Source organism: Ambystoma mexicanum, chromosome 3q (assembly GCF_040938575.1).
Source record: "Ambystoma mexicanum isolate Mex_15411 chromosome 3q, UKY_AmexF1_1, whole genome shotgun sequence".
NCBI classification, from domain to species: domain Eukaryota; kingdom Metazoa; phylum Chordata; class Amphibia; order Caudata; family Ambystomatidae; genus Ambystoma; species Ambystoma mexicanum.
The window spans coordinates 483,668,816-483,695,940 of NC_090926.1; the positions used below are offsets into that span (position 1 = coordinate 483,668,816).

The window sequence follows — 27,125 nt, forward strand, 5'->3', positions numbered from 1 at the left end:
CTCGTGTCTGTCTCCTGTGTCCCCCCACCCCCCGCTCATGCCCCATGTCTGTCTTCTGTAGCCCCACCTGCTCATGCCCCGTGTCTGTCAACTGTTCCCCCCACCCACTCATGTCCCGTGTCTCTCTCCTGTTGCCCCCCACCCCCCGCTCATGCCCCGTGTCTGTCTCCTGTTCCCCCCACCCGCTCATGTCCCATGTCTCTCTCCTGTTGCCCCCCACCCCCCGCTCATGCCCCGTGTCTGTCTCCTGTACCCCCCGCTCATGTCCCGTGTCTCTCTCCTGGTGCCCCCCACCCGCCGCTCATGCCCCGTGTCTGTCTCCTGTACCTCCCCACCCCCCGCTCATGCCCCATGTCTCTCTCCTGTTGCCCCCCACTACCCCGCTCATGCCCCGTGTCTGTCTTCTGTACCCCCCACCCCCGCTCATGCCCCGTGTCTGTCTCCTGTTCCCGCCACCCCCCACTCATGCCCCGTGTCTGTCTCCTCTTGCTCCCACCCATGCCCCGTGTCTGTCTCCTGTTGCCCCCCACCCCCCGCTCATGCCCCGTGTCTCCCTCGTGTTCCCCCACCCCAACTCATGCTCCGTGTCTCCCTCGTGTTCCCCCCCACCCCCTGCTCATGCCCCTTGTCGCTCTCCTTTCCTCCCCACCCCCGCTCATGTCCCGTATGTGCCCTGTACCCCCCCGCTCATGCCCTGTGTCTCCCTCGTGTTCCTCCCCACCCCCTGCTCATACCCCGTGTCTCCCTCATGTTCCTCCCCACCCGCTGCTCATGCCCCGTGTCTCTCTCGTGTTTCCCCCACCACCGCTCATGCCCTGTGTGTCCTTCCTTTTCCCCCCACCCCCTGCTCATGCCCCGTTTGTACCCTGTTCCCTCTCACCCCCTGCTCATGCCCATGTGTCTCCCCTGTGTCCCCCCAACTCCGCTCATGCGCCTTCCCTTTCCATGGTGGCCATCTTGGTAAAAGATTTTCCTTTCTACACCGAGACGCCGCAGGCGTCCCGGCGTAGGAAGGAAAATCTTTTTGTTTTTTTTACCACCCGGCATTCCCACTTTGAGGACATAAGATGTTAGTGGTCTTCATCTATTGAAAAGGATGTTATGGTCACGTTGTACTAATAAAAACCTTTAAAATTTAGTAAAAAAAAAAATGTTACAGGGACGTTATGGTTAAGTTGCACTAATAAAAACCTTTGAAATTCAATGAAAAAACTTTGTTAAAGGTACATTATGGTTAAGTTGCGCTACTAAAAACCTATGAAATTCAGGGAAAAACTTTGTTAAAGGGACGTTATGTTAATGTTGCGCTACTAAAAACCTATGAAATTCAGTGAAAAAACTTTGTCAAAGGAACGTTATGGTTCCAAGTAAAACCGAAAAACCCTTGAAATTCACCAGTTATGGTAAGCTAAGCAACCATATCCAGTCACATCATATGAAACATATACATACGGGAAGACACAAGCTTGAAAGACAGCAATCCTTTTTGTGCATAAAGATAATCAATAGACTTATGAGCACTTTCTGATAGTTCTGTTGTTTTTTTTGTTATGGCTGTACTTTCCCTGTGGGTCCAATCACATCAAGTGATACATATACATAGGGTGAATAGCAGCTTTGAAACAGAGCAATCATTTATTTGCATGGAAATAATCAGTTAAGTTATGAATTGTTTCTGCTACTACTTGTGCTTTTTTGCTAACTTCACTTTCCATGTATATACCCATATTGGTATGTGTTCTTGTGTCTTTTTGATTTGTCTATAGTAATGTTTTATTAGCTACGTATTACATATTTCACAATACCTTCATCTTGTACACTGCACACCATGTTATGTTTCTGTATCAGTAGCTTAGTATACTAGATAGAACTCCATAATAGAATGCTATTTATATCAATGCATCGTTCAATGCACTAATTAGGGTATGATATTTATTGCAATGATCCTTGACACTTGTTTCGCAACATTATAATAAGAATCCCTTGTACACATATTTCATGAAAAGTACATACACATGTGATGTCATCAGTGATGTGATCAATGACATTTGTGATGTCATCTTTGATGTCCTGGGTGTTAGTCTTAGCAGTGCACGGTGGTGGCGCGAGTTATGGTTGCTTAGCTTACCATAACTGGCGAATTTCAAGGGTTTTTCGGTTTTACTTGGAACCATAACGTTCCTTTGACAAAGTTTTTTCACTGAATTTCATAGGTTTTTAGTAGCGCAGCTTTACCATAACGTCCCTTTAACAAAGTTTTTCCCTGAATTTCATAGGTTTTTAGTAGCGCAACTTAACCATAACGTCCCTTTCACAAAGTTTTTTTATTGAATATATATATACACAGTGTATAAATAGGATTGTAGTGAAAGAAAATATAAATATAGCTACAAAAAAAAACATAATCAGCAGGAGTGACATGGCCCCATTACATGTCAAACCGCATCACTTATGTCAACTTCATTTTTAATTTACAGCCTGCCTAAAATATTTACAAATATATTGCTGGTTTACATTGTCTGTGGAAGGAATTGTTGTGCATTGTATTGCTGGACATGGCCACAGTTAACAAAAGAATCAGAAAAAAACATGCCATTGAAATTGTAGCCTCGCCTATTTGCTGTGCCATAGGCGCGGTGGACACAAAGGAGCAGTACAGTATAAGAAAGAAAGTAGAATGGAGAGCAGTTTGGTGAGGATCACATACAGCCTGCTTTCAGTGGAAACCACCTTCACATATCTCCCTTACCCGACCTACAAAAATGCTGGACTCATACATTGGTTCATCCCAGGGCATACATTCCAGATAACAACTCACTGTGTTCCTGCCGTTCTTCTTGAACTCCCAGTCTCGTCATCCCCTCTCCAAACCACATTCCTGTTTTTAGGTTGATGTCCACCTTAAGCTTAGTCGCTTTGCTTGTATAACAAAACAGATATCGCTTAATATCAACGCATTCCTGTTCTATAGATTCCCTATGAAAACATGCCTTCAAATTAAACTACAGATCCACCACAATACTAAGAATTCTTAAAAACCTTCCAACTGTGGAAACACTTCTAAGGAGTCCAGTTTCTGATTTCTGCTTAGCTGCCATTAAAATCCAAAATGTAGTTGACACATGTCTTAATAACTCAAGAGCAGGGTCTTGGCATTTTGGAATTGGACCACTTAAAATCCTAACAATCCGTTCATAATATGGGGGTTACCACCCCATTCCAAGGGCTGGAATGGGGGGTATTGGCTCAGCAGCCAAAGTCATTGGGCCAAGCAAAGCAAGAGCCTATAACGAGAGCACCGCACCATTACCCCTCATTAGAGCCCTTGGAATGGGGCGATAACGCCATTATCACACCGGTTTGCCAAATCGGTAACCTGTGGTGTTAAAAAAAGGATTTTCATTACTTGAATGACACACCGCGAGCATCCCATTCAATGAAGGAAAATCCTTTGCTAAGAACGAAGGGATGGGTTGTGTATGGACTGCTGACAATTCTACTGAGAATTTGCAGAGCTCGTAGGCTCCCTCATTGGTAGAAAAAGCGACAGTGAGCTAGTCGACAATTTAATTAGTGGTGGACCCATTGGCCACACTGGTTTTTAATATGTTTTTCAATTGTCCATGTCCATTTGAACATAATATTGACTGATGTTAGCTGAATACATTGAAGGGAACATCCCTTCCCAGTAGCTGTTACCTAATCACAGGAAGAGCAAGAATGTGCAAATGTAAAAGTTTGGTTGCCCACTGTTTCATGAGGCCAGGATGGGTCACGGAGAGTCCCTTTGACCACTTACATAGTTCCTGAAATGATTACTATGTTTGGTATAAGCATGTTTGGAGAGTTGGAGGGACAGTATGTAGAAAGTTCTGGACTAGTCTACCTAGAAATTTGCCCTGAGAAATGTAGCTTTCTTGGCCAGTAACAATGCAAATGTCAGATTGTTTTTCAACTCGCCCATAAATAAATGTCCATCAAGAGCTAACATTAGTCCTGATGATGATTCTCTCTACAACAGCAGTATGTCTCATGGAGTGTAAAAGTCATTCGGCTGACATCATCTCGTTCTGTGAGAACATTCCCTTGAAGTGTGACCTACTTTCAAATGTTCATCACGAGGTGACAGGGGAACATAGCAATTGTGCCAACCTGCTTTAGAATGTACTAAAGGGTTTTCGCATCAGTTAGAATCACTACTGATTACTAGCTTAAAATCCATGTAGGTCATGTGTCGTTAGACCAGTTGCATGTGGGAACCACACTGAGAAAGGTTGTATGACTAAACTCCACTACCAGCCACTATCCATGTCTGTTGCTCGTCAGGGGCCAGGATAAGGGAGGAATAATAATCAGTCCACCACTGGGGTAGCTGTTAGGCCAATGAGCCACCTACATTGCTTTCATTTCTAACTATCAATCCCTTGACTCGCCATGGGTATAATGTTTTGGAGAGTAAGCACCCCCAGGGACATCAATAAGTGACATTGGTTTTAATGGGATGGATATAAAGGAGTCCAAGATGGTGACACTATTGAAGTGGCAGAGAGCTGAACACTAAGTTGATATGGTGTGTTTGAGTCAGAGTCCAGCTTCATGTAGCTTCATGTCATAAAGCTGTTCCATTAAAGGAAGGATAGAGGCTGCATACCATCTCAAATCGACAAATTCACAAGGGTGAAATAGACACAGTGTAGTGCGGTCACACAATCAATCAATTGCACATTGTGTAGTACTCATTGTGAATCTCCTTGTGTAGCGCTACTTCCTTTTGAAAGATTCCCCTGCCCTCTCATCACTATCAATCCATACTTCACAATTCACACTCTGTACGCATCTTCCCTTCCGCACTCTACAACCACTGCCTTCAATTCTGACTTCCTCCAAAGTTCCTGTCTCTTATTTGACTAACTTCTTCAATCAGTCTTTCATTTTCTCTTATCATCCATAATCGTATATGTTACTGATGCAAATGAATATTGCAATTTTTTTCAAAACATTAATGGTGTCTCCCATGAACAGAGAAAAGGCACGTACCATTGAAGCAAAGAACTGGTTGATACATCTGAAAATCTGTTCAATACAAGAGGTTCCTCTTCCTAACTAAGGTTTTGCAGAATAGTGGTAATGCAGAGCCCGAAAAAAAATCTATCTATATGTATATATAAAAGTGAAAATATGTGGGTTTGTGGGTTTGTGGATTTGCATATGTTCGCTTTACAATTCCACACCATTTTACCAATCTGCACCACATTTTTCATAGTCACCACTTAGGACCCTCCAGACATTACTGGCTACATGACATTTGGACACCCCACCTCTTTTCCATGATTTCAGAAAAGGTCTCTGGGTTTGTGGGTTTGTGGCTTCACGTATGTTCCCTATAAAATGACTCACTGTTTCACAAATCTGCACCAAATTGTGCATAGTCAGCAGTTAGGACCCTCCAGACATTACTGGCTACATGACATTTGGACACCCCACCCCTTTTCCATGATATCAGCAAAAGTCTCTGGGTTTGAGGCTTCGCGTATGTTCTCTGTACAATTCCACACTGCTTCACCAATCTGCACCAAATTCTGCACAGTCACCTGTTAGGGCCCTCCAGACATTACTGGCTACATGACATCTGGCCACCCATGCCTTTTCACAGATTTCAGTAAAAGTGAAAAAGTAGGTGTGGGTTTGTGGGTTTGCATTTGTTCCCTATACAATTCCACACTGTTTCACCAATCTGCACCACATTGTGCTCAGTCACCTGTTAGGACGCTCCAGACATTACTAACTGCACGCCATCTGGACAACTCACCCCTTTCCCCAGATTTCAGCAAAAGTGAAAATGTGGGTGTGGCTTTGTGGATTTGTGTATGCTCCCTACATATTCTACTCCGTTTCACCAATCAGCACCAAATCTTGCACAGTTACCTGTAAGGACCCTCCGGTCATTACTGGCTACATAACATTTGGTCAGCCAGCCCTTCCCCCGGATTTCAGCAAAAGCCAAAATGTGTTTGTGGATTTGTGGCTTGGTGAAGCATTGTTCCTTATACAAATCCACAGTTTCTCCGATCTGCGCAAAATTTTGCACAGTTACCTTTACCTATGCGGGATTGAAAGCCAGGCAAAAGCAGTACAGTTAGTATCTTAATAAGAAAATATGCAGACTGCATCATCAGATTCTGCACTTAGAGATCATATGTTTCATCTTGTTTTAAGAAGCCATCCAAGAGTTAAACGTGTGCATGCTTTAAGGAAGGCATTATTATCTAGTGGGGTCTATTAGCTTGTCTGTTGAGAGTTATGTAAAGAATGTTTAAGAGCAATGCGAATACCTATTGTGCGCTTTGTTGGCCTGCTTTAAAATCTTCTAAGTGTTGGGACCATATAAATGTGGATTCCTATTGCTATAGGTATACTTGTATCCTTTTTGTGGTCCTTTGGGGGGGTTGTCTTGGGGCAAGGTAAGTGGTGGGCTGCCATTTAAATGGAATGCTTCAATACGCCTCGACCACATTCTGACAGTATAACATTTGTTATATAGTCCTTCATGCTCGTAATCTCTCTTTTCTTAATGTATTCATTAATAAAACATGCAATTACTACTCTAATTACCAAAATGCAATGTATCATGCTCGGATGGGTGAAGGTCAATTCGGCCCTACTTGTATTTGAATCTGCAAGAACTGTTTTCAACCACATCTATGAGGCAAGTGCTTACCCTGCGTAGCTAATCATTACTGTTTTTATCCTGATAATTCTGATCATTACATGACTTGAGTAATGGGAGATTCCATACGTTTTCCTCTTCTTGCCTGTCACTCTTGATCAACATTTCATTGTCGTAATAAGACAAGACAGACAAGATACAACGTTCCATTTTGCCATGCTCCAACAGCATGCAACTTTCTCTATAATGTCTTCGTGTCTTCCCTTTCTTTGTACTTAAGTGCAAGGTGTCAGTATGAGATACTTTTATGACACTTCAAGTTTTGATCTCACACATCTGTTTGCCTTCCTCCCTTACAGTTCGAGCCAAAAAACGGAAGAGGACTATGAAGATGTGACACTGAACAAAACGTGGGTTCTGACCTCCAAACTGCACGACAGTGACGTGACCCACATTTTAAATGGACTGCTCGAAGGGTATGACAACAAGCTTCGGCCGGACATAGGAGGTGTGGTATTTCCTATTTATGTTTTTATTTTGTGTTTAGAAGAGGAGATAAAGCAAAGTGCAAAACAAAATTGAGAAAGCTAACGAGAAAATGAACAATGCCACGCAAGGCTTTTATTGACGTCTCTAATTCTGTTAACTTTGGCAATTGTGGAGATGTGCAGAGCAGAGGCGCACTGGCTTCGGGGGGTGACCGTGATCAATTCCTCTAAGTTACTCTTGCGGCGAGATGGCTGACCCTGTATCGACACTGCTAGGTGATTAGAGTCCTCGCCCTCCTGCGACATGTCACATTTTGACGCACATATTAACTAAAAGGCACACACTATTGAAGGCTATCAATACGTTTATGGAAAAGAGGTAATACTAAGTCAGCCAGAAGTAGCATCATTTCCCTTGTTACTCGCAACACATTCCAGCTGTGTCTGCTACCTACAAGCATGTAATAGTACCATGATGGTCAATGTATTTCCATGATATTTCCAGGTACTCACATCATATGGCTAATGAGCATATAGCACAATTACCACTATCGCGCCTGCATCTGGGTGTAGGTACAACTGTCAGATGCCCGGCATTGCCATCATCGGCTCAGATACTTACATCATTGACATGTTTTGCTATTGTAAATCGGGTACTTAGACCATTGAAATCAGAATGGCCCTTGCAGCATTTTTCCATCTTTTGAAATCAATGCTGTCTTTCAATACCTGATGCATTATTTCACTTTAAACAACGCAACAAGATGTTTAATATCAGAACATAGTTTCAATCTAAGGGCCTCATTATAAATTGGGTAGATTTGTGGGACGACTATCATGGAAATTAATAACCACAATCTCCAGTTGTATTCCTGAATATCTACCTAATTCCATGTTTACCACAGGCCCAGCAGATATGTCAGTATTATTGCTGAAATACTGATTTGGGTGTAAATCAATAAATAGATTTCTGATGCTTGTTAATCTGCTTAGAATCACATGCTGTGCATATGGTCCGACATCCAGTGGTAACCGCGGAGTATTGCATCTTGTCTTTCGGGGGACCGAAAGGGGATGTCGGCATAGGCGTGTCTGAAACACTATCCCTATCATGACGTGTGTAGTACCCAAAATCCCTCACGCGCCGAGGTCCCTCTGATTTTTTTTTCCGCCCATATAACTGGTCGCCCTATAGCAGAGCTCTTCATGAGACATTGTTTATCTTACCGAATTGTCAGTTCAATCCCTGATAAGTCACTTTGCCTATCAAGAACATCTTTGATGAAGACTACGGGGGTACCGTCTACGGCTGTGGATTCCGGCACCTAAGATCCGGTGTTCAGACCTCCACGTGGTCGGGCCCTCTGGCCGGCCTACACAGTAGGGAGAGTGGGCTCGGGGTTTGCCATACTGCTATGATGTCTTTCCTCTTTTCCACTTCTTTCCTTTTTGGTCTGGTCACCCTTCCCTTCTGCTATGGAAAGGACTCCATTTATATTCTGCCCTCTGTGAAGGGTCAGATATCCGTGGAAAGACGAGCACACTTTGTGTATGCTTGTCTCCCCCTAGAGCACTAAAGCAGTGTTCAGCGTTAAATTCCTAAACCTAATCCCTTGAGGAGCGCCGGTTGAAGCGGTGGGCCGCGTATGGTATGTCACACGTGGAGCCTCCTTCCTCTGCCGCGACACCAGCCGAGAGTGACGGGGTACATCGGATGACCAAACGTCCAACGAGGACGTTGTAGATCTTGAGGCGGATAATTCTAGAGTCACCACGCCCGTCCCCGACCCTTCCAGGCTTGACTCCGGTCTTGCTACAGGGACCGCACCTGGTGACAGGGGCGTACAATCGCACCGCACAACACACACAACCCAAGCGCCCTCCTCGACGACCTCGTTGAAGAAGATGCAAGCGCCATCGGGTCGATCTGATCCGAAGCCTTCCCCGCATCCGCAGCAGTGCATGACGACTGGGCTTAATAAATATAACAAAGGCGCTACTCCCCAAACTCTACACGCCGAAGTTTCTGAGCAAGGAACTTCAATGAATTTCATGGTTTCCAGGGCCCGTGCAAGCCAGAAAACTACGAGTAGGCCGCTAACTACTAGCAGGCCTCTACCCGAGAAACCATCATCAGAGGCGTTGTCCCCCGAAGATTCAGTAACTATCAGTAAGAGCATCAATAGGATTGCTAGGGCGGTGGGCCTAGTACCGGTTTTGCCCACAGTTATGGGCCAATCCGCCGAAAAGTTTTCCACAGGTTTGGAAGACGATCCTGAGGACTCTTACGAAGAGAGCAAGGTGCCCCTCTCAAGCACCCTGAGGTGATCCTCTGAACGCCTTAGGACGGAGGACCCTGTTCCTGCTCAACTGGGTCCATTTGGGTCATCCAAGTGGACCACGGAACAATTTGAGGGGTATATGGATCGGCTGGAGCAGGTTTTCGGGGCTTCTGATCAACCTCTGCCGAAAAAAGCTTGGGTAGACCCTAACCCTCACACACGAGTTGCCCAACACCTAGATGGTCAACACTATGTTGATTATTAAGAAGACGTCCAGAAGGACACGTATAGAGACATCTATACAGAAGAAGAGGAGACTTCTTTTCTGGATAATTATGGGGAAGATCAAGGCACAACGGACAACTGGGAGGAACCCCAGCAGGACGATCACAATTCTGATATCGTTTGCCTCGACTCTTCCCCATCCACACCGGTTCGGCTAGCTCCCCTGGTGGATGATCAAATGGCTTTCAACAACACGTTGAAAAAAGCAGCGGAATTCTTTAAAATTGCCACGCTTGAGGCATTGCCTGAACAGGATTTCGCGGAAAACATTATTAATGACAAGCCTCCGGCAAGCCAGTCTATCCCTCTCTTGAGCTCTGTGAAGAGACGGCTGGCCCCTTCTTTACTCACGCCCACTCAGACTAGGGCTGTGAACCCAAGGGGCGAAAAACTCTTCCGGCCCTCGCCCACCGACCCGCTTTATATCAAAGGACACGCAATCCCAGACTCGCTGGTGGTGACCAACTCTCGCAAGAGAGCAGGGGTTCCCCTTGCCAAGGGAGAGTCACCCCCGGACAAAGAGTCCAAAAGGTTGTCACATCGGCGGCTGCTTATACCCTCCGGATTGCCAATAACACAACCTTACTGGCAAGCTACGTCAACGCCCAATTGAACCTACTCCAGGAAGGCCTCCAGGAGGTTCCGGAACCAACCAGAGCCAAGCTTCTCGCCATTGTCTCTGAGGGCAAACTTGCCAATCAAAATGTTGTAAAGAATAACCTGGACTCCGCAGAGAAAGCAGGCAGGTCTTTCACAGAGGGTACCCTCCTAAAAAGACACGCGTGGCTGCGCACGTCGGGTTTCAGGACTGAGACCCAGGCATCCATCATCAATAAACCCATAGAAGAGGCCAACCTCTTCGGGAAGGCGGTAGACGATGCGTTGGAGACAGCCAAGAAGGAGCATGAGACTATAAAGTCACTGCACCAGATTTCCCAAAAACCCTCTTCACAGAGGGGCAGCAATTCTCGGCGGTCCTTTCGAGGACAAGGCCGCGCCGCTCAAAATAATTTCGGCACGGGCAACTTCAACGCAAGTCAACCGGCTGCAAGCCCCACTTACTACCCCCATAGGGGGCAGAAGCGCGGAAAGAATAGAGGCAGAGGCTCCAATTCCAGAGGTGCATCAACCTCGGGTCAGAAATGACCACCAAGTTCAGGTCCCCTCCCATGTCTCCCCGGTTGGGGGGCGATTAACACCTTTCCTCAAGGCATGAGAGGGGATGACTTCAGACCAGTGGGTATTAAAGACGGTCGCCCACGGTTATTACGTGGAATTTGCCCGACCCCCACAGTTCAGACTGCCGAAACATCGACGCCTTTCACCGGAACATCTGCAGATCCTGGTCCAAGAGGTGGAGGTGCTGCTGGGAAAGGACGCCATAGAAGCCGTCCCGATTCTTCAGGTAAACAAGGGTATTTATTCAATATACTTCCTTGTACCCAAAAAGGATCTCACCATGCATCCTGTTCTAGACCTGCGCCCGGCGAACAAGTTCATAAAGCCCCAGAAGTTTTGCATGGTAACACTTCAAGAGGTGATCCCATTGCTAAAACAGGGGGACTTCATGACAACATTGGATATGAAAGATGCATACTTTCATATTTCAATGCTGCCAGCGCACAGAAAATTCCTAAGGTTCGTGATTCAGGACAAACACTACCAGTTCAAGGTACTCCCCTTCAGCATAGCCTCGGTGCCACGGGTGTTTACCAAGGTCCTGGCAGTGGCAGCAGCACACCTGCGCAGACTTTCAGTTCCAGTTTACCCTTACCTCGACGATTGGCTCATCACGGGGGACTCGTTCGACGTTTGTTTTTCGAACACCCAAAAGACAGTAGACCTTCTGTTCAGCCTGGGATTTTCTATCAATGAAAAGAAATCCAGCTTAGTCCCCAGCCAAGTAAAACAGTTCCTGGGGGCTCTAATTCTCAGGGAAGATGGTCTAGTCTTCCCTTCCAGCCAGAGGGTTCAGAACATGCTCTCTCAAGTTCCTCAGTATTTAGCCAGTCGGGAGGTGACGGCACGCAAAGCTATGCGCTTGCTAGGGATGATGGCGTCATGCATATACTTGTTCCCCCATGCGCGGCTGAGCATGCGTCCCATTCAAGAGTGGCTCAACAGCCAGTGGTGTCAGGCCAGCGGACAATGGTAAGATCTGTTAGATGTCTCTCCAGCCCTTGTTCTCTCTCTGCAGTGGTGGTCGAGGGAGAACCTCTTGAAGGGGAAAACCTTCACCACCCCTGCACTGGAAGCCACTCTCACGACAGACGCATCTCTCACAGGGTGGGGGGCTAACCTGCTTCAACAGACAGCTCACGGAGTGTGGCCCCCTCAGGTAGCGTCCAACCATATAAACCTACTGGAGCTACTAGCAGTGTTCAAAGCATTGAAAGCCTTTCAGGAGCAACTGCAAGGGAAGACAGTGCTGGTCCTAACCGACAGCACAACAGCAATGTATTATCTGAACAAGCAGGGGGGCACTCACTCTCCAGGGCTATCCAAGCTGTCCCAAAACATCTGGATATGGGCTCTCAACACAAGATGTTCCTGATATCCCCACATGTTCAAGGGGAACTCATTCTTCCGGCAGACGTACTTAGCAGAGATTTTCCTCTGCCAGAAGAATATGAATGGCGTCTGCACAAAGACATTGTATCCAACGTCTTCGCAGAATGGGGGTTTCCAGAGATCGACCTGTTCGCTACTCAGGAGAACGCCCAATGCCCAGATTATGCCTCCAGGTACCCCCAGAACCGATCCAAAGGGAACGGTCTCTGGATAACTTGGTCGGGGAAATTTGTTTACGCTTTTCCCCCCCGACTCCCCTTCTGAACAAGATAGTGCACAAGATGCATCAGGAACCAGTCACCATGATTCTGGTGGCTTCCATGTGGGCCCGCCAACCTGGTTCGTGCACCTGATGGAAATGTCCCTCTCCCCACCAGTCAAGCTGCCCTGCCCATACAACATGTTGTCTCAGGACAGGGTGGAGACTCTGCACCCATGTCCACAAACTCTGAATTTAGCAGCCTGGCTCCAAGTCATAGAGTTTGGACATCTGCAACTCCCTCAAAGATGCATGGACATACTGAGGGAGGCAAGAAAGCCTAACACAAGTTATTGCTATGCCAGCAAATGGAAACGTTTTGTCATTTGGTGCAGTTCCAATGGCATCAATCCCACCGATTGCTCGCCTTCACACATTGTGTTATATCTAACCCATCTATTGTACTCTGGGTTAGTCTTCAATTCCTTAAAGGTTCACCTAGCGGCGTTGTCAGCCTACACCACGTCACAGCAAAAGGTGTCGTGGTGGAAAATACCTGTGATTAAAGCCTTTATGGAAGGGGTTAAAAGAATGTATCCCCCCATCACTCACCCAGCCCCTGGGTGGGATCTAAATGTGGTTTTAACTAGGCTCATGGGACCCCCTTTTGAGCCTATGCATGAAGCTAGTCTGAAAGACCTGACTTACAAGACATCCTTTCTAGTAGCTATCACTTCTATCAGAAGAGTTAGCGAACTACAGGCCCTCTCGGTCTTGGACCCCTTTGTTACAGTCCACAAAGATAAAGTAGTTCTGCGCACTCATCCCAGATTTACGCCAAAATGTATTTCAAAGTTCCATGTGAACCAGTCAATCGAACTACCCACGTTCTTCCAGAGACCTACAAACATGGCCGAAAGAAGCCTTCACACACTAGATGTGTGCCGGGCAGTCATGTTCTACATGGATAGAACTAAACCACTGAGGAAAACCAAACAATTCTTTGTTTCAGTGGCAGCTGGTAGAGAAGGGGACCCTGTCTCAAAATCAGCAAAATAATCAAGGTGGATTGTCAAATGCATCACACTATGTTACACACTTGCAAAGAGAGAACTGCCCTTCAAGTCTAGAGCACATTCTACTCGAGGCACTGAGGCATCCATAGCATTCATTGCAAATGTTCCCCTGGAGTCCATTTGCAAAGCGGCAACCTGGAGTTCTGTACACACCTTTACAAAACTCTATTGCCTAGACACTCATTCTAGGTCTGATTCTCAGGTGGGACAAGCAGTACTAAGACATCTTTTTTCTACTGTTCCTTCTCACAACCCACCTCCAACTCCAGGTCCTGTTCGCTAGTCTATGCACAGCATGTGATTCTAAGCAGATTAAAAAGCATCAGAAGACATGCATTACTTACCGTAAAAGCATTTCTAATGATTTTATCTGCTTAGATTCACATGCGCCCTCTCTGCCTCGCCGCTCGGGGTGGAAGGAACATAGACTTCTTACTACTTTCTCTCTTCATGTACTCACTCACTATAGCCTTGGGCTCCCTCATGGCAGAAAAAATACAATCGGAGGGACCTCGGCGTGTGAGGGATTTTGGGTACTACACATGTCACGATAGGGATAGTGTTTCAGACACACCTATTTCGACGTCCCCTTTCGGTCAACCGAAAGACAAGATGCAATACTCCGCGGTTACCACTGGATGTCGGACCATATGCACAGCATGTGAATCTAAGCAGATACAATCATCAGAAATGCTTTTACGGTAAGTAATGCATGTAATTTGTGATCAATTCGAGCTCCACACGGTGGGTGTGCGCTCACCTGGGCTTTTTGGAAATATTTAATTAAATGGAATGATGGTAGACCAACCTCCGGAAAGTGTGTGGGGCTAATCTATTCACATTTTCCTATGCTCACACCACAACGAAAGGATAGACCCATGTGCAGTCCGCCTGTAATATTTAGTTGGAATGTGACAGGAGTACACAATGGGCCTCATTACGGGTCGGGCGGTCCGGAATTAACAGTGGCGCTAAACCCGCCGCCACTGTTAATTCCGGACCACCCGATCCTGAGTCCTGCAGGCGGGAGGTGATCTTCCCGCCAGGTCTGACCTGGCGGGTTGAACACCTCCCGCCTGCAGGTAGACGTGGAAACACCAGCCCCATCACGAGATGGTGCCGGTGTTTCCACTTCCCCATTCCCATTGAGTCCTCTGGGACTCAATGGGAATGGGTATTAACACCATTCCGCCTCCGTGACTCCCGGGACACCAGGGCTGTAATGCCCTGGTAATTCCGGGACTCACGGAGGCGGAATGGTAATACGAGTCCGGCGGTAACCAGGCGGTTTTACCGCCACGGTTACCGCCGGACTCGTAATGAGGCCTAATGTATCTTACCAACAAATTTGTACACAATGTATCTCCAAAAGGGGGAAGTCCTAAAATGGCCGCCTGGTAATGGAAGGTGGGGCTCCACATGCCATGGTCAGCCTGATTAACTGAAAAAGGCTACATGGATCTACCCTGCTCTTTTGTTAGGCCCTGCAGTTTCTGGCAGCGATTCTCATACCAACAAGGGGCAGTTCAAACAGGCTCACATGGTGCCTGGCTGCAGAGGAAAACAAAGGATGCAGGAAACACAACCTTTTTTTTATGAAACTGTATCAACCTGAAGCCAGCTCCTGCCTCTCACTATTGATGGCACTGAACTGTCATGTCTGGGTCTGTTGTTCACAGTAGGCCATCCCGCTAGGGGGACCCCATTCATAAGGTACAAGAATGTGTTTTACAGAAGCCAGAGAGCCTGGTCTTACCACAGATTCAAGGGAGACCTGCTGCTTTAATCAGGAACCACAGAGAGATTCATTAACCAAAGAGACTATTTGGTCCATTACAGACAGGAAGTTGCATGGGACTTAGTGTCACACGGGAGTGTACCCAGAGCCCTTTCTGCTGAGAGAAGGATTCCACCATTTTAATTCTGTGGCACACCTTGTTTCTGTTTTCAACCCTTTACCCTTCCTGTTGCAAAGGACTCTGGTTATGACCTTACACATACAGAAGATTGTTGGTAGGGAGCCCAGGACTGGTTCCTTAAGGTAGGTTAAGGGCTTAGCCTACACCAATCGCTGACCCACTTGGCTTTAAAAGAAGGCCAATCCCCTTTTTTGGCCGATCATATGAAGACTTCGCAAGAAGTAAGTGTCACGACCCTTACCCCAGACCCGCACTGGCAAGCCCACTTGCCAGGTAAGGTCAGGGTTCGGGTCTCCATCAAGGCCTTGAAGACCATGCATCCACTCCCAAGACTCTCTTGGAGTCAGTCCTGGCGCCTTTGGCGCCAGACTCATATTCATTGTGGAGAACATGTTTGAAGGGGGACTACTTTTCATTGGGCCTGCAGTTAACATGGAGGCATTGGCATAGCTTGGTTCCTAAGAACTAAGTCATGCAGTATAGTGTTTTGGGTGTGGTGGCCTGTGACTACTTTACCTGGACTACTTTGTTGGAAGGCTATTTAAACCACACCCAAGCAACAGAGCACTCTTCGCGTTACTTTGCAGACTGCAACGTAACTCTCACTGTATCCTGTGATACCCGCGATCCTCAGAGCAAAGAGCCTGCAGAGGAGACAAAAGGAACATCATTAATAGAATCTTACCTGCAATCTCCATCCTGTCATCCGCTCTCCAGTGAACAGCTTATTCTGGGCACCGCATACCTACCGGAACGAAGCGACCTGAAAAGGAAAAGGAGAAAGACAACATTAGAAAAGGCATACTCCGGCTTTGCTTAAGCCACAAACATCACAAGAAGTTTACCTGGTTTGTCACCTCCCGGCCCACATTGCTCCAGAGTTCCACACCCACTGGAGAAGGACCGCGACTTGTAAGGAAGAGAGGAGACACAGGTAAGCAAAGCAAGACAAGGCAGTGCAGCGCTGCGCATAGTGCATTACTTACCGCATTACAGCGCACATCTTGCGCCATCATTTGACAGAGGTGCTCAAACCAACCAGTACGCCATGCCGAATCTCCTGCACGCCTAGGGAGAAAGAAAAGGACATAATTAATCACAAAGGAAAGGCAGGCAAGAACAAACAGCGCTATACAAAACTGCTGCAATAAGACCTACCTTAAAGACACTTGAACGGGCACGCGCCAGTGAAGTAACTCGGTCGCCCACGCCCACTGAAGACAACGCACCACTGCTAAGAAGGCATGATGGATAGCACACCTAATACCACAACAAGGTGAGGAGAGGGCCTAAGGGCTGAAGCCAAAGGGGTGGTATACTTACCTGAGTCGGCCAGTCTTGAACCTAGCCCTCCAGTGTTTTAAGGCTAGACTCCCTCCGAAGACACCATCCGGAAATCGGGGTGAAGGTTCCGGCAACCAACCAGGGGTGATTGGTGTCCCCGTGGGTACCAGGTGAGCGTAACACTAAGATATAATAACCCTAGCCTAGAAGGAACAGTCTGCGTTACATCTCCCGTCAGTGATGGAAGGCCAGGATTCCCAAAGAGAGAAACAAGATACCTCCCCTAAACTTCTCCAGCCACTCCAGGACTGGTACCCAGCCAGCACACAGCATGCCCAGCTAGGATCTGCAGTAAAGTTCCTGGATGGAAAGTACCAGAAGGTCTCTGAACCTACAACCAAGGACAAGGCAGCTGTATGCAACATACTCCTCGGCTTTGAGCCATTCACTCAAAAGGATGTCACAAGCCCATTGAAGAAGCTGGGAGAAGAACATTTTAGAGCTTGTCAAATTCCTCGAGCAGCTACTGACTGCACTGCTGTCAAGCTGCAGTTGTTTAAAGATATGCAAGGCATCTTGACCAGTGCCACAGAACCGCCGATCAGCTATGAGACAACAGTTCCTGACCATGAGCTGCCATGTAGGCCAGCATGCAGCCATTCATCCATCTTCGCTCAACACACCATCTTGCCGCCTGATACCTGCAGTTGACTCCCATCTTGAACTCTGTCACAGAAGCCTGCAAAGCACCCTGAAGCTAACTCAACCCTGTTGAGCACTAAGAACACCTATAGTACACGGTACATTGTGGTTCTGTCCACCTGGTCCTTCCCTGAAGGTCCCTAGAGACAAAATAAGACCCATTGTCCCCTTTGTGCTGAAGCCAAGAAACCTTAAACTGTTGTGGTTATTAACCACACCGACTTCCCTGACCATATCCAGAGTGCATCCCTTTCCTTTCTTTGAAACTGGCTGTCATCGGCATTCTTTTACAGGGTGGGTTGTATGTTGTAGTGTTGCTAGAACTGTCTGTGGTGATAATGATATAGTAGATATTTGGATACAACCTTGCCTGGATCGTCCCTTTCATCATTGGGTAATAATTGTATTTTCGCTGTGTTGTAACTAACTAACAATCCATTCCCTTTTGGAGATAACCCTGCTGTTGCATCCACATTACTAAAATTAGACACAGAGTTGTATAATTTGCTTGTTATTCCAATCTGTTCAGATCCCTTCTGATGTAATAGAGGTGTGGGGCTAATTCATGGTTTAGAAACCGATATCCACCTCCGGACAACTGGTGCCCCAGAAGTTAATTTGTCACCATAACACTGTTTTACATTCTGTTAATGCCCAACAGGGCTTATTCTGAGTGTTTCAATAATTACATGGATTAGATGGTTCCCATCAGAGATCCTCATTGGCTGCTGCATGAATGAGTGTTTGGAATCCCTCCTGTATAGGAAAGAAAGTTTTTAATACAACAAAAAGTCTTGTGACTAGTTGCAATATTTAATGCAACCTTCATTGGAATTCCACGTAATATATTTTCTCCCAAACTTGCAATGGAGATGGCAGTAAATCTGGGTGGTAGCTGTCAAATATTATCTATTTTACTTTTGCCTCCCAAGTATTATTGAAACATTGGGCCCCATTACGAATCCGGCGATAGCTGTGCCGGAAAAACCGGCAGGCTGTCACCGGACCAGTAATAGCATTCCGCCTCCGTGATTGCCAGAATCACTGGGGCATTACAACGCTGGTGACCCGGTAATTCCGAAGGCGGAATTCTGTAAATCCCCATTCCCATTGAGTGCGATATGGAGTCAATGACAGAGCTAATGTTTCCATGTCTGCCTGCATGCGGGTGGTGTTACTTCCGCCAGGTCAGACCTGGCAGCAGCTAGACCTCCCACCTGCCGGACTCAGAATCAGCCGGTCCTGAAACAATGGTGGCGGCGCATTTACAGCCTCCGTTGTTCCCGACCGCTTGACTCATAATGAGGCCCATTGAGTATTCCCCAAGATAGACTGGATGCATGGATTTCTTTGATGTTGCAGAAACAATCTTTGGAACTTGCTACCGTAGATGGCAAACTCACCTTTGTAGACACCTTAAGGCTGGAGTGGTTCCACAATAAACAACGTCCTTAAAAGCTGAATGAAAAGGCCACCCTGCCCTTAGTATTTCCTTAAGAGTCACTCCAAAAATATACGCCATTACCTAAAAGGGCAGTGTCAAAACACCACTTTTGTGGTACATAAAAACTGCTATGAACCAAAAAGCACCCTTTTTGAGTTTGTTAATGCAAAAACCTTCATCATGTGTAGGTGACATCATGTTATTGGATCCGAGCAAATGTAAGCTAACAAATATATGCATTGTAAATATATTTCTTTTTTTATAACATGTTGGGAAACAGTCTCTAAACGTGAAAACGGGATACAAAACTACAAGACAAATTCATTGTACCTGGTCTATCATACAAGAGCAATTTTTCAAGTGTACTCCTTCACATATGAACAACGTTAATGAATTTCTTACGGCACTGTGGCATTGCTATCTGATTACTTGTCTCTGCTTGTGCAAGACAACGTGAGGGGACCAGCCAGCTCTCACAACCACCCTATGATTTCAGGTCAATGGTATGTACGATGTGCAAGGCTCCAAGCAGTGGCATATTGGTCAATTGAGCTATCTTGCTTGCTTTCCTGAAGTGCAAATACTACTCTGATAGAAAATTTGAATAATTTGTAAGAAACACTGGCATGCAGACTGCTCAATAACTGGCAAAAAACATATGCATGGTTTCTTGTCAATCAGGGTTCGAGTCCTAAAAAAAAAATAGTGCAGGGACTCTGAAGTGCATTGGGAAGTGACATCACAGGATGTCAAAGTGGAATATACAAATTGCGTTCAGCAGTTTGTCTTTCACAATTGAAAAAAACCACACACAACAGAAAAAGCTTTTGCAATAAGAACCTATTTTCATTTTACTTTACTTTTACTTTAAATTATTTGTAGGGTGTGACCAGTGGCCCGGAGGCATACAGCGTCAAGACCTATAGAGAACGGATGAACACATTGCCTAACGCTGGAAACCGCTACTCTAGTTGCAAATGTGTGTTTTGAGTTTGTTCTTAAGGCACCTCTTTTAACTAACTCCAAGGAGATTTTTGGTATGTGCAGCTTTTAGTCATTATTTGACCGCAGGGTGCATAGCACGTGATTAGTTTTGAGTCTTTTGGCAATATCTGCCGGGAAGATACCTATCAGCGATTTGTAGGTAATGACAAGTAGTCTGAAATCAATTCCCTCTGCAATCGGCAACCGATGTAGATTTCTTCTTATCTCTGACACATGTGCAAACTTTTGTAAACCCATAATTGCTCTAATGGTGCTGTTGTGCACCACTTGGAGTTTTACTAGCTCAGTTTTTCCCACTCCAGTGGGAAGGGAGCCAAAGTAGTCGATTTTGGTAGAGATGACAGCTCTGGCGATGGTTTCAGAGCCCTTTTGGGATAGGAATGGACAAATGTGTGCGAGCAGCCTGATATTATAGGGTGAGGCTTATACCAACCCATTGATGTGATCAAACATACTCAGTGTCTGATCAAAGGTTACACTTAATATTTTTATTTTATCCTGTGTCAGAATATCACAATCCGGAAAATGGAAGGATTTATACTCTGTCTTGAGTTTAGCTAGTCTGGGCCTGGATCCAATTAGCATAGGTTCAGTCTTGCCATGGTTCAATGGATGCCATTCCTATCCATCCAGTCATGAATAAGATCGTATATCTCAGAGACTGCCTTAGAGTCTTTTTCATAATCATACTTATTTAGTAACTTATAAAATCATACATAATTACTGTTTAAGCATTACATGTTCTCACCTTTTAAATCTAAGAAACAGTAGCAAAACATGTTCTGTGAAGTAAAATGTCAATATGAGAAATGTTACATGACCCAAACGAGCAGAGAGTTCAGGATGTGACTCCCTGCCAGAGAACCAACATCTAGTGCGAGTGTTATTTTTGTTTTGTTATTGCTTACACAAACAAGGGAACAGTGTACAACAACATGGTCCCTCGACATGTTCCCAGATTGGAAGGAAGATCATGCAGCAGCTGGACTACACCACACCAGGCCGCAGTGGCAGAAGTTCAAAACATTACATTCACAGCTTTCGAAGTAGTTGCCATTTGTGAACATAAAAGGGAATCTTGCAAACACAGGTTTTCACAGACTATTAACAGCAATTCAGACAGGGTTCAGTTCGTAGTCATCTTCGTGCATCCATTTTTCTTCACTTGCTGTCCTTTCAGTTCATACACCCTGTTAATTGAGATAGCAATGCTGGTAGCTTGTGGGAAGGGCACCTTTGCCGGGCTCCCGCCAGGCCATTGTGACTCCTGCAATCCAGACCAAGCATTGGCATTCCTTGTGCAAAGTTCCAGCATAGGGCATTTTAGCTTCAGCAGTGTGTAAGGTTCAGAGGGCTGTTTGATGTAGTGATGAAGTGGCCAACCTCGAGATGGTGGCCCTGCTCTGAGTATAGAGCGTATCTTAAAAAATAAATGAAATAAAGCAAACAAGTTTATTTTTTCTCCTGGCCTCAAACATACACTGGGGGGACAGCGTTAACACTCTGAAAAAAGTGTGTAGATGCGGTCCACCTTTGGGTACCCTCATCTTGAGCCTGTTGGTCAATGTATGTTGAGGCATCTTTTGCCTACATAGCTAGATAGCTCCCTGTCTATTTCGATCACAGAGACTATGGACTAATTTACAAAGAAAGTCTGACCAGAGTAGTTAGTGCCCGTGCAAACATTATGCAGCACAAATGTACAGCTCTGTGAGCTGCTTAATGGAATTAAATATGTGCAGAAACATGCATCACAAAGAAAAATGAGTAGCGCCTGCCATGCCCTGAAACGCCCCCTGGGCAAAATGAATGTATCTCTGTTGAACAACATTTGCAATGGACCCATGGGAATGAAGTAATCCAGGATTGCTTACCAGCATTCATCATTAATTCCACTCCTCTTCTGTGACCGACAAGTCCTCCTCCCAGTACCTTTACTAGTCTGGGCTCCGGCACCCTGCATTAAGGGAGCACCCGCAAGTCCACCCTTGTACAGGTATCTCCACTAATCTGCACCCCAACACCTGGCATTAAAGCAGTACCCACAAGTCCTCACTCATCCTAGTACCTCCACTAATTTGCGACCCAACACCCTACATTAAGGCAGCACCCAGAAGTCAGCCCTCGTCCCAGTACCTCCACTAATCTAATCTGTGTCATAACATCCTAGGCAGCACCCTCAAGTCCAACCCCACCCAGTAGTTCCAGTAATCTATGCCCGCAAATCAGCATCCCTCTACGCCCACTCCTCTTACCCACAGTAATTGCCCCAACAGTGTGCAACATCACAGTAATGCATCCCAAATACACATCACTCCAATGCCCAATCTTACCCTTTCAGGCCATTGTACTGATACCAGTTGGAACAATGTTTAGATGTCTGAGTGAATTATCTAGATGTGAATCAATCTAACAAGAGCAATTTCTAAGTGTGCGGCACAGGTAAGTAAATCACAGTTCTATCGTAGTGGGCACGTTCTAGATATGAATCAATGTAACAAGAAAATTCTAAGTGGGCAGCACAGTACTATCACAATGGGCACTTTGAAGATGTGATTCAATCTAACAACAGCAATTCTAAGTGTGCAGCACAATATAATTTCAGATCTCTTGCCTTATCTATTGCCCACACTCCCTGAAAAGACACCTTAAGCACCCTATCTAGACCCAAGTCCTCATTCCCTCTGCTGGACACTGACACTCCTAGCACCAATGTGCAGGGCCAGTGTTAGGTGGAGGTGGGGAAGGGATGCACAGACCAACAGCACCAGATAATGTTGTGCACTGTTGTTCATTAGCATGGCTGGTGATATATACATCCTATTAGAGGAATGATATGGCCCACATAGAGTTGAGCATGTATAGTTAAATATGGCGATCATTGGGTGATGGGCTCTGTCAATAAAGATGTGAGTTGTCCTATATCATTGAGTGTGTGCATGTCTTTTTGTTACAGGTTACACCTACACAAAATATTACTTGGAGTCAGTCTCCTTGGGTGTTCCTGTGCACATGTTTTTGGTGAAGGATTATGCAGTTGCTTCTTTTTTGTGTGACATTAAATATACACGCCTGTCATGCCAGCCTTGCACACCATCTCCTGATAAATGTCATGTCAAGTAGCCACTCTATGATGCATGAGCCGTCAACAGCAGTGTATTTCCCTGGTTAGAAATAAAAAGACAACCCTATTTTAATACAAAACTCAGCTACTGATATTATTGAGTTCATTAATCCTTCACCTCCCCCCATGACACGTGTTAAAAATATGAAAAGAAATTATCCAAAACAGGGAAAAAATACAAATAAAGTCTCTTTTTGTATGTTCTTAAGGACATTACAAGATTAATCCTGAGAGCAATGCCAATCTGCATTTTTTCATCTCTTTAATGGGGAAAAGGCTTCAAATGTGATTCCCCCGCTTCTTCGCCTATAACGTTGGTGGATTCCTGTGTTTAAGCAGCAGAAGGAAACAAAAACAAAGAAAAAACAAAAACAAGATTTGTAAGATGGTGGGGAGGTCTGACCCTGTCACTGAATTTTCTTGTTCAAATATGAAAAGTTAAGATGTCTATGTTCACACCAATCAGCATTTGAATACCTAGGTTCCAATGTCGGCTAACTCCGATTTGCAGAGGGGTCAGTTCACAGAACAACTATGTTAATTAATAGTGAGTTAACAGGATTGGCTTATAATCCTTCTCTTACAGTGAACATAATTATTGTTAAATTTAAGACTCTACCTACACTGTCTCAGGTGGGGTGGTGAGTGAGAAGTGTGTAGAGGCAGGTGTTATGGCAGAGGAGGGTCAAAAGCTCTTTCAGGAACAATGACAGTGAGTGTGAGTCCACTGTTGTGAGGAGATAGCGTAAGTATTTTCTTAAATGGGCTAAGTAGGCCTGTCTGATGGATCTCTCATCAATGTAGCAGCAGAGCAGTCTCCACTTGTCCTCACTTCCATTGTGGTATAGGCCTATAACGATGCTGAATATGTGGCTGAGAAATCCTGTTGAATACAGGCTAATGGCCTTGTAGATGATGCTGCATGAATTGAGTGTGTAGTAGACTTGCAATGGGTCAGAGCACAGGCATATTTGTGTACCTCATTTGCAGAGCACATTGATAGTTGGTGAAATTGCATGCAGGACACATCTCCGGCGTAGGTGGTTGTTAAACATGAAGGGATTACATAGGGTTGTGCAGACACCAAGGTTGGAGAGCAGCCTGGAAAACTTCATCGGACAGGGTGATGTTACTAATCCTTGAAATCAGATTTCACTGTCAATTATTGGCCCTTCACCAACTCTGCCCTCTTCCTCTTCCCATTCACAAACACATGGGTGTGTAGCATGCAGGACCTGGTGCCAGGGTTCAAATAATATTTTATCTGACACATTATGATAAATAGTGGACATCTGAGTGATACATGCTGTTTACTGGAAGAACACAAGGACATTGGGGCATGTGTCCTTTCCGGTTGAAGTCTTACCTGCTATATTCATCTGCATGTGGGGCCATCCATATAGACTTGCTTGTAGGCATTAAAGGTGAGCAATGTGTCACATCCACAAAGCCAATGTGTATGTCTTGCACAGAGTCTGACAGTGGGGGCTGAGTGTGGGTAGAATCCACCCTGAGGTATGTTAGGCCAGGCACCTCTTATCATACATACCTGTATTGTCTTTGATATCCCCAGACACTTGCCAAGTGTTGGGACACACACACACACCTGTAATCCATCCATTGGTGAAGAGGAGTTGCCATCCTCACATTGTGTGTGTACTGTTGCAAATAATGTGAAGTTGCATCCTATAATGTAATTAATGATTATATGCTGATTGACGGCGCTATGACCATGTATATTCGTCGATTATAATGCCTTTCTAAATAATGCGTCTCCAGAACATATTTTTCCAGTATGCACTGTAGATTTTTTAAAGTAAAATCTAACACACCCGACACATGTTTCGACCTATGTTCATCCTCAAGGCAACTGATTCTGGTTTCCCTGATAGCAGTATCTCTCAAGGGCTTTTCCATAATGACTAGAGATTCTCCACAGTTCTCTATAATCACCAAAACAAGTTTGGTTCCATTACCGCCGTATAAGTGTATAATTCTCTCGTTAGGAAGAGTTTCAATCCTTTTTTGTATGTCCTTTGGTATGCAGTAAAATCCAATAAACTGGTTCCCAAACCTTCTTCTTAGATACAGTGCTCCTGAATTAGGATAATCCTCTTGTAATTAGTTAATAGGTCCCAATACATCTGAGGTTTACATTTCCTGCACTCGATCCCGCTTGGCTTGAAGTGGCAGTCAGTCAAACTTGGTTTGGGGATTATAGAGAACTTTGTAGAATCTCTAGTCATTAAGGAAAAGCACTCGACAGATATTGCTATCAGGGAAACCAATTGATGGAACCAGTTGTCTTGAGGACGAGGATAGGTGGAAACACGTATTGCCTGTGTTAGATTTTACTATTATAAATCTAAAGTGCATACTGGAAAAATATGTTCTGAAGATGCATCATTTAAAAACACCTGATGATGTTTCTGGACAAGTCTGATATATGAAAGTGTCTTCCAAACTGGTGCTGCCCTGCTCTTCAAGAAATATCAAGGACCACATTGCTTCCCTCGTGCCAGCCTTGGCCGATTTCTGCAATCACTTATTCACAACTGTATCTTTCCCCTCTCTCCTCAAGCACTCCCTTCTGCACCCACTTCTAAAGAAGCTGTCTGCCGAACCTTCCTGTCTGCAAAACTATCACCCTATCTCCACAACTCCTTTCATGGGCAAGCTCCTGGAAAAGCTGGCCATCTCCCAGCTAACCTTCCACACTGAATCTGTTGGCTGTCTACATGACCATCAGTCTTGCTTCAGAGCAGGTATAGGTGGAGAAAATGCTCTTCTGAACACCTGTGAAGATTTGCTCTCTAACCTTGACTCCACCTCTCCTGCTGTCCCCATCCTACTTGACCTCTCCTCTGCCTTTGATATGGTCAATCATGCTATTATGATTAATCATCTCTGTGAGAACCTGGACATCATGGATCAGGCTCTGGCGTGGCTGACCTCCTTCCTCTTGGACCGACCCTCCGAGGTCCAACCTGGGGCTTGTCTCTTTACCACCTCTTTCTCTGCGTGTGGTGTCCTTCCGGGCTCTATCCTCTCACCCTGGCTCTTCAATGCCTAATTTGCCCCTTTGGCCCACTTGATTTCCACCTTCTCTTCTTACTACAAGTGTTATGTGGATGACACACAGCTCTTTTTCAGGCTTCCCTCAGCCTCCTTTCCTTCCTAGCTCATTCCTGACTTTCTATCCACAATTCATAAATTGTGCACCTCAAACGTTTTCTTCCTCAATACCAGTAAGACTGATATTCTGTCTATTGGAATCCCTGCTCCTGCTTTCCCTCTCACACTAGGGCAACTCTCTTTGGGCCCTCTAGCCTCACCCTCTTTGGAGGAATAGCACATGGGATCATCTTCGACTAGACTCTCTCCTTCTCTCTCCTTCATCTTGGGAGGATAGGTCATTGGCAATGTGCTTGCCTTGGAAGCAAGACGACGCGGAGCAACACAGTCTCCGGTTCTGCGCTTAGAATCCTCTGGGTATTACGTCTGTTATAAATAACCTATCATACCTATCATATCTCCTCACATAACAGACATTGCCAAGAAGGCCTACTTCCAGCTGCACCTCCTCAGAGGTATTTTACCTTTTCTCACCTTCCCCCAGAAGCTCACTGTTTCCAGAGCTCTGGTTCTCTCCAGGGTGGACTACTGTAACAATTTCTTTGTAAACCTGCCTAACTCCAGAACAGGACTGCAAGACTTATCCTTGGCCTCAAACCCAGGGACCAAATCTCTCCAGCTCTGAAATCTCTGCACTGGCTCCCGGTGGCTACAAGTATCAAGTTCAAGATCCTTTGATATAGTGTTGGCCCTGGCCCCCCACAAGGGATTCTGGGGCCGGGGCCAACACTATATCTAACTCTCTATTTCTTAATACCTTCCTTCTAGAGACTTTTGCGCAGCTACCTGGAACTCTCTGACGGTCAGAAGGGCGGTAGGTCTCTCTCCTCTGCAGGTGCCTCCCTCTGGCTGGAATGGCCTCACTACCCTTCTCAAATTTGAGCCAGACAACCTGAAATTCTGGAAGCTGTTCAAGAACTTCCTTATCCACCTCTACCTTCTCT

The 27,125-nt window shown here is 45.6% G+C and overlaps 1 protein-coding gene across 3 annotated transcripts in view; it reads left to right on the plus strand.

Moving 5' to 3' along the window:
* The window catches only part of GABRG2 (gamma-aminobutyric acid type A receptor subunit gamma2), a 907,137-nt gene that overhangs the window by 430,949 nt on the left and 449,063 nt on the right, over nt 1–27,125 (plus strand). For all 3 annotated transcript variants that reach the window (XM_069654279.1, XM_069654278.1, XM_069654277.1), the window contains exon 2: nt 7,027–7,175. Coding sequence is in view for 2 of the 3 variants with exons in the window: in XM_069654278.1 (XP_069510379.1) it covers nt 7,027–7,175 (149 nt within the window). In the remaining variant the exon portion in view is untranslated. The remainder of the gene's footprint in view (nt 1–7,026; nt 7,176–27,125) is intronic.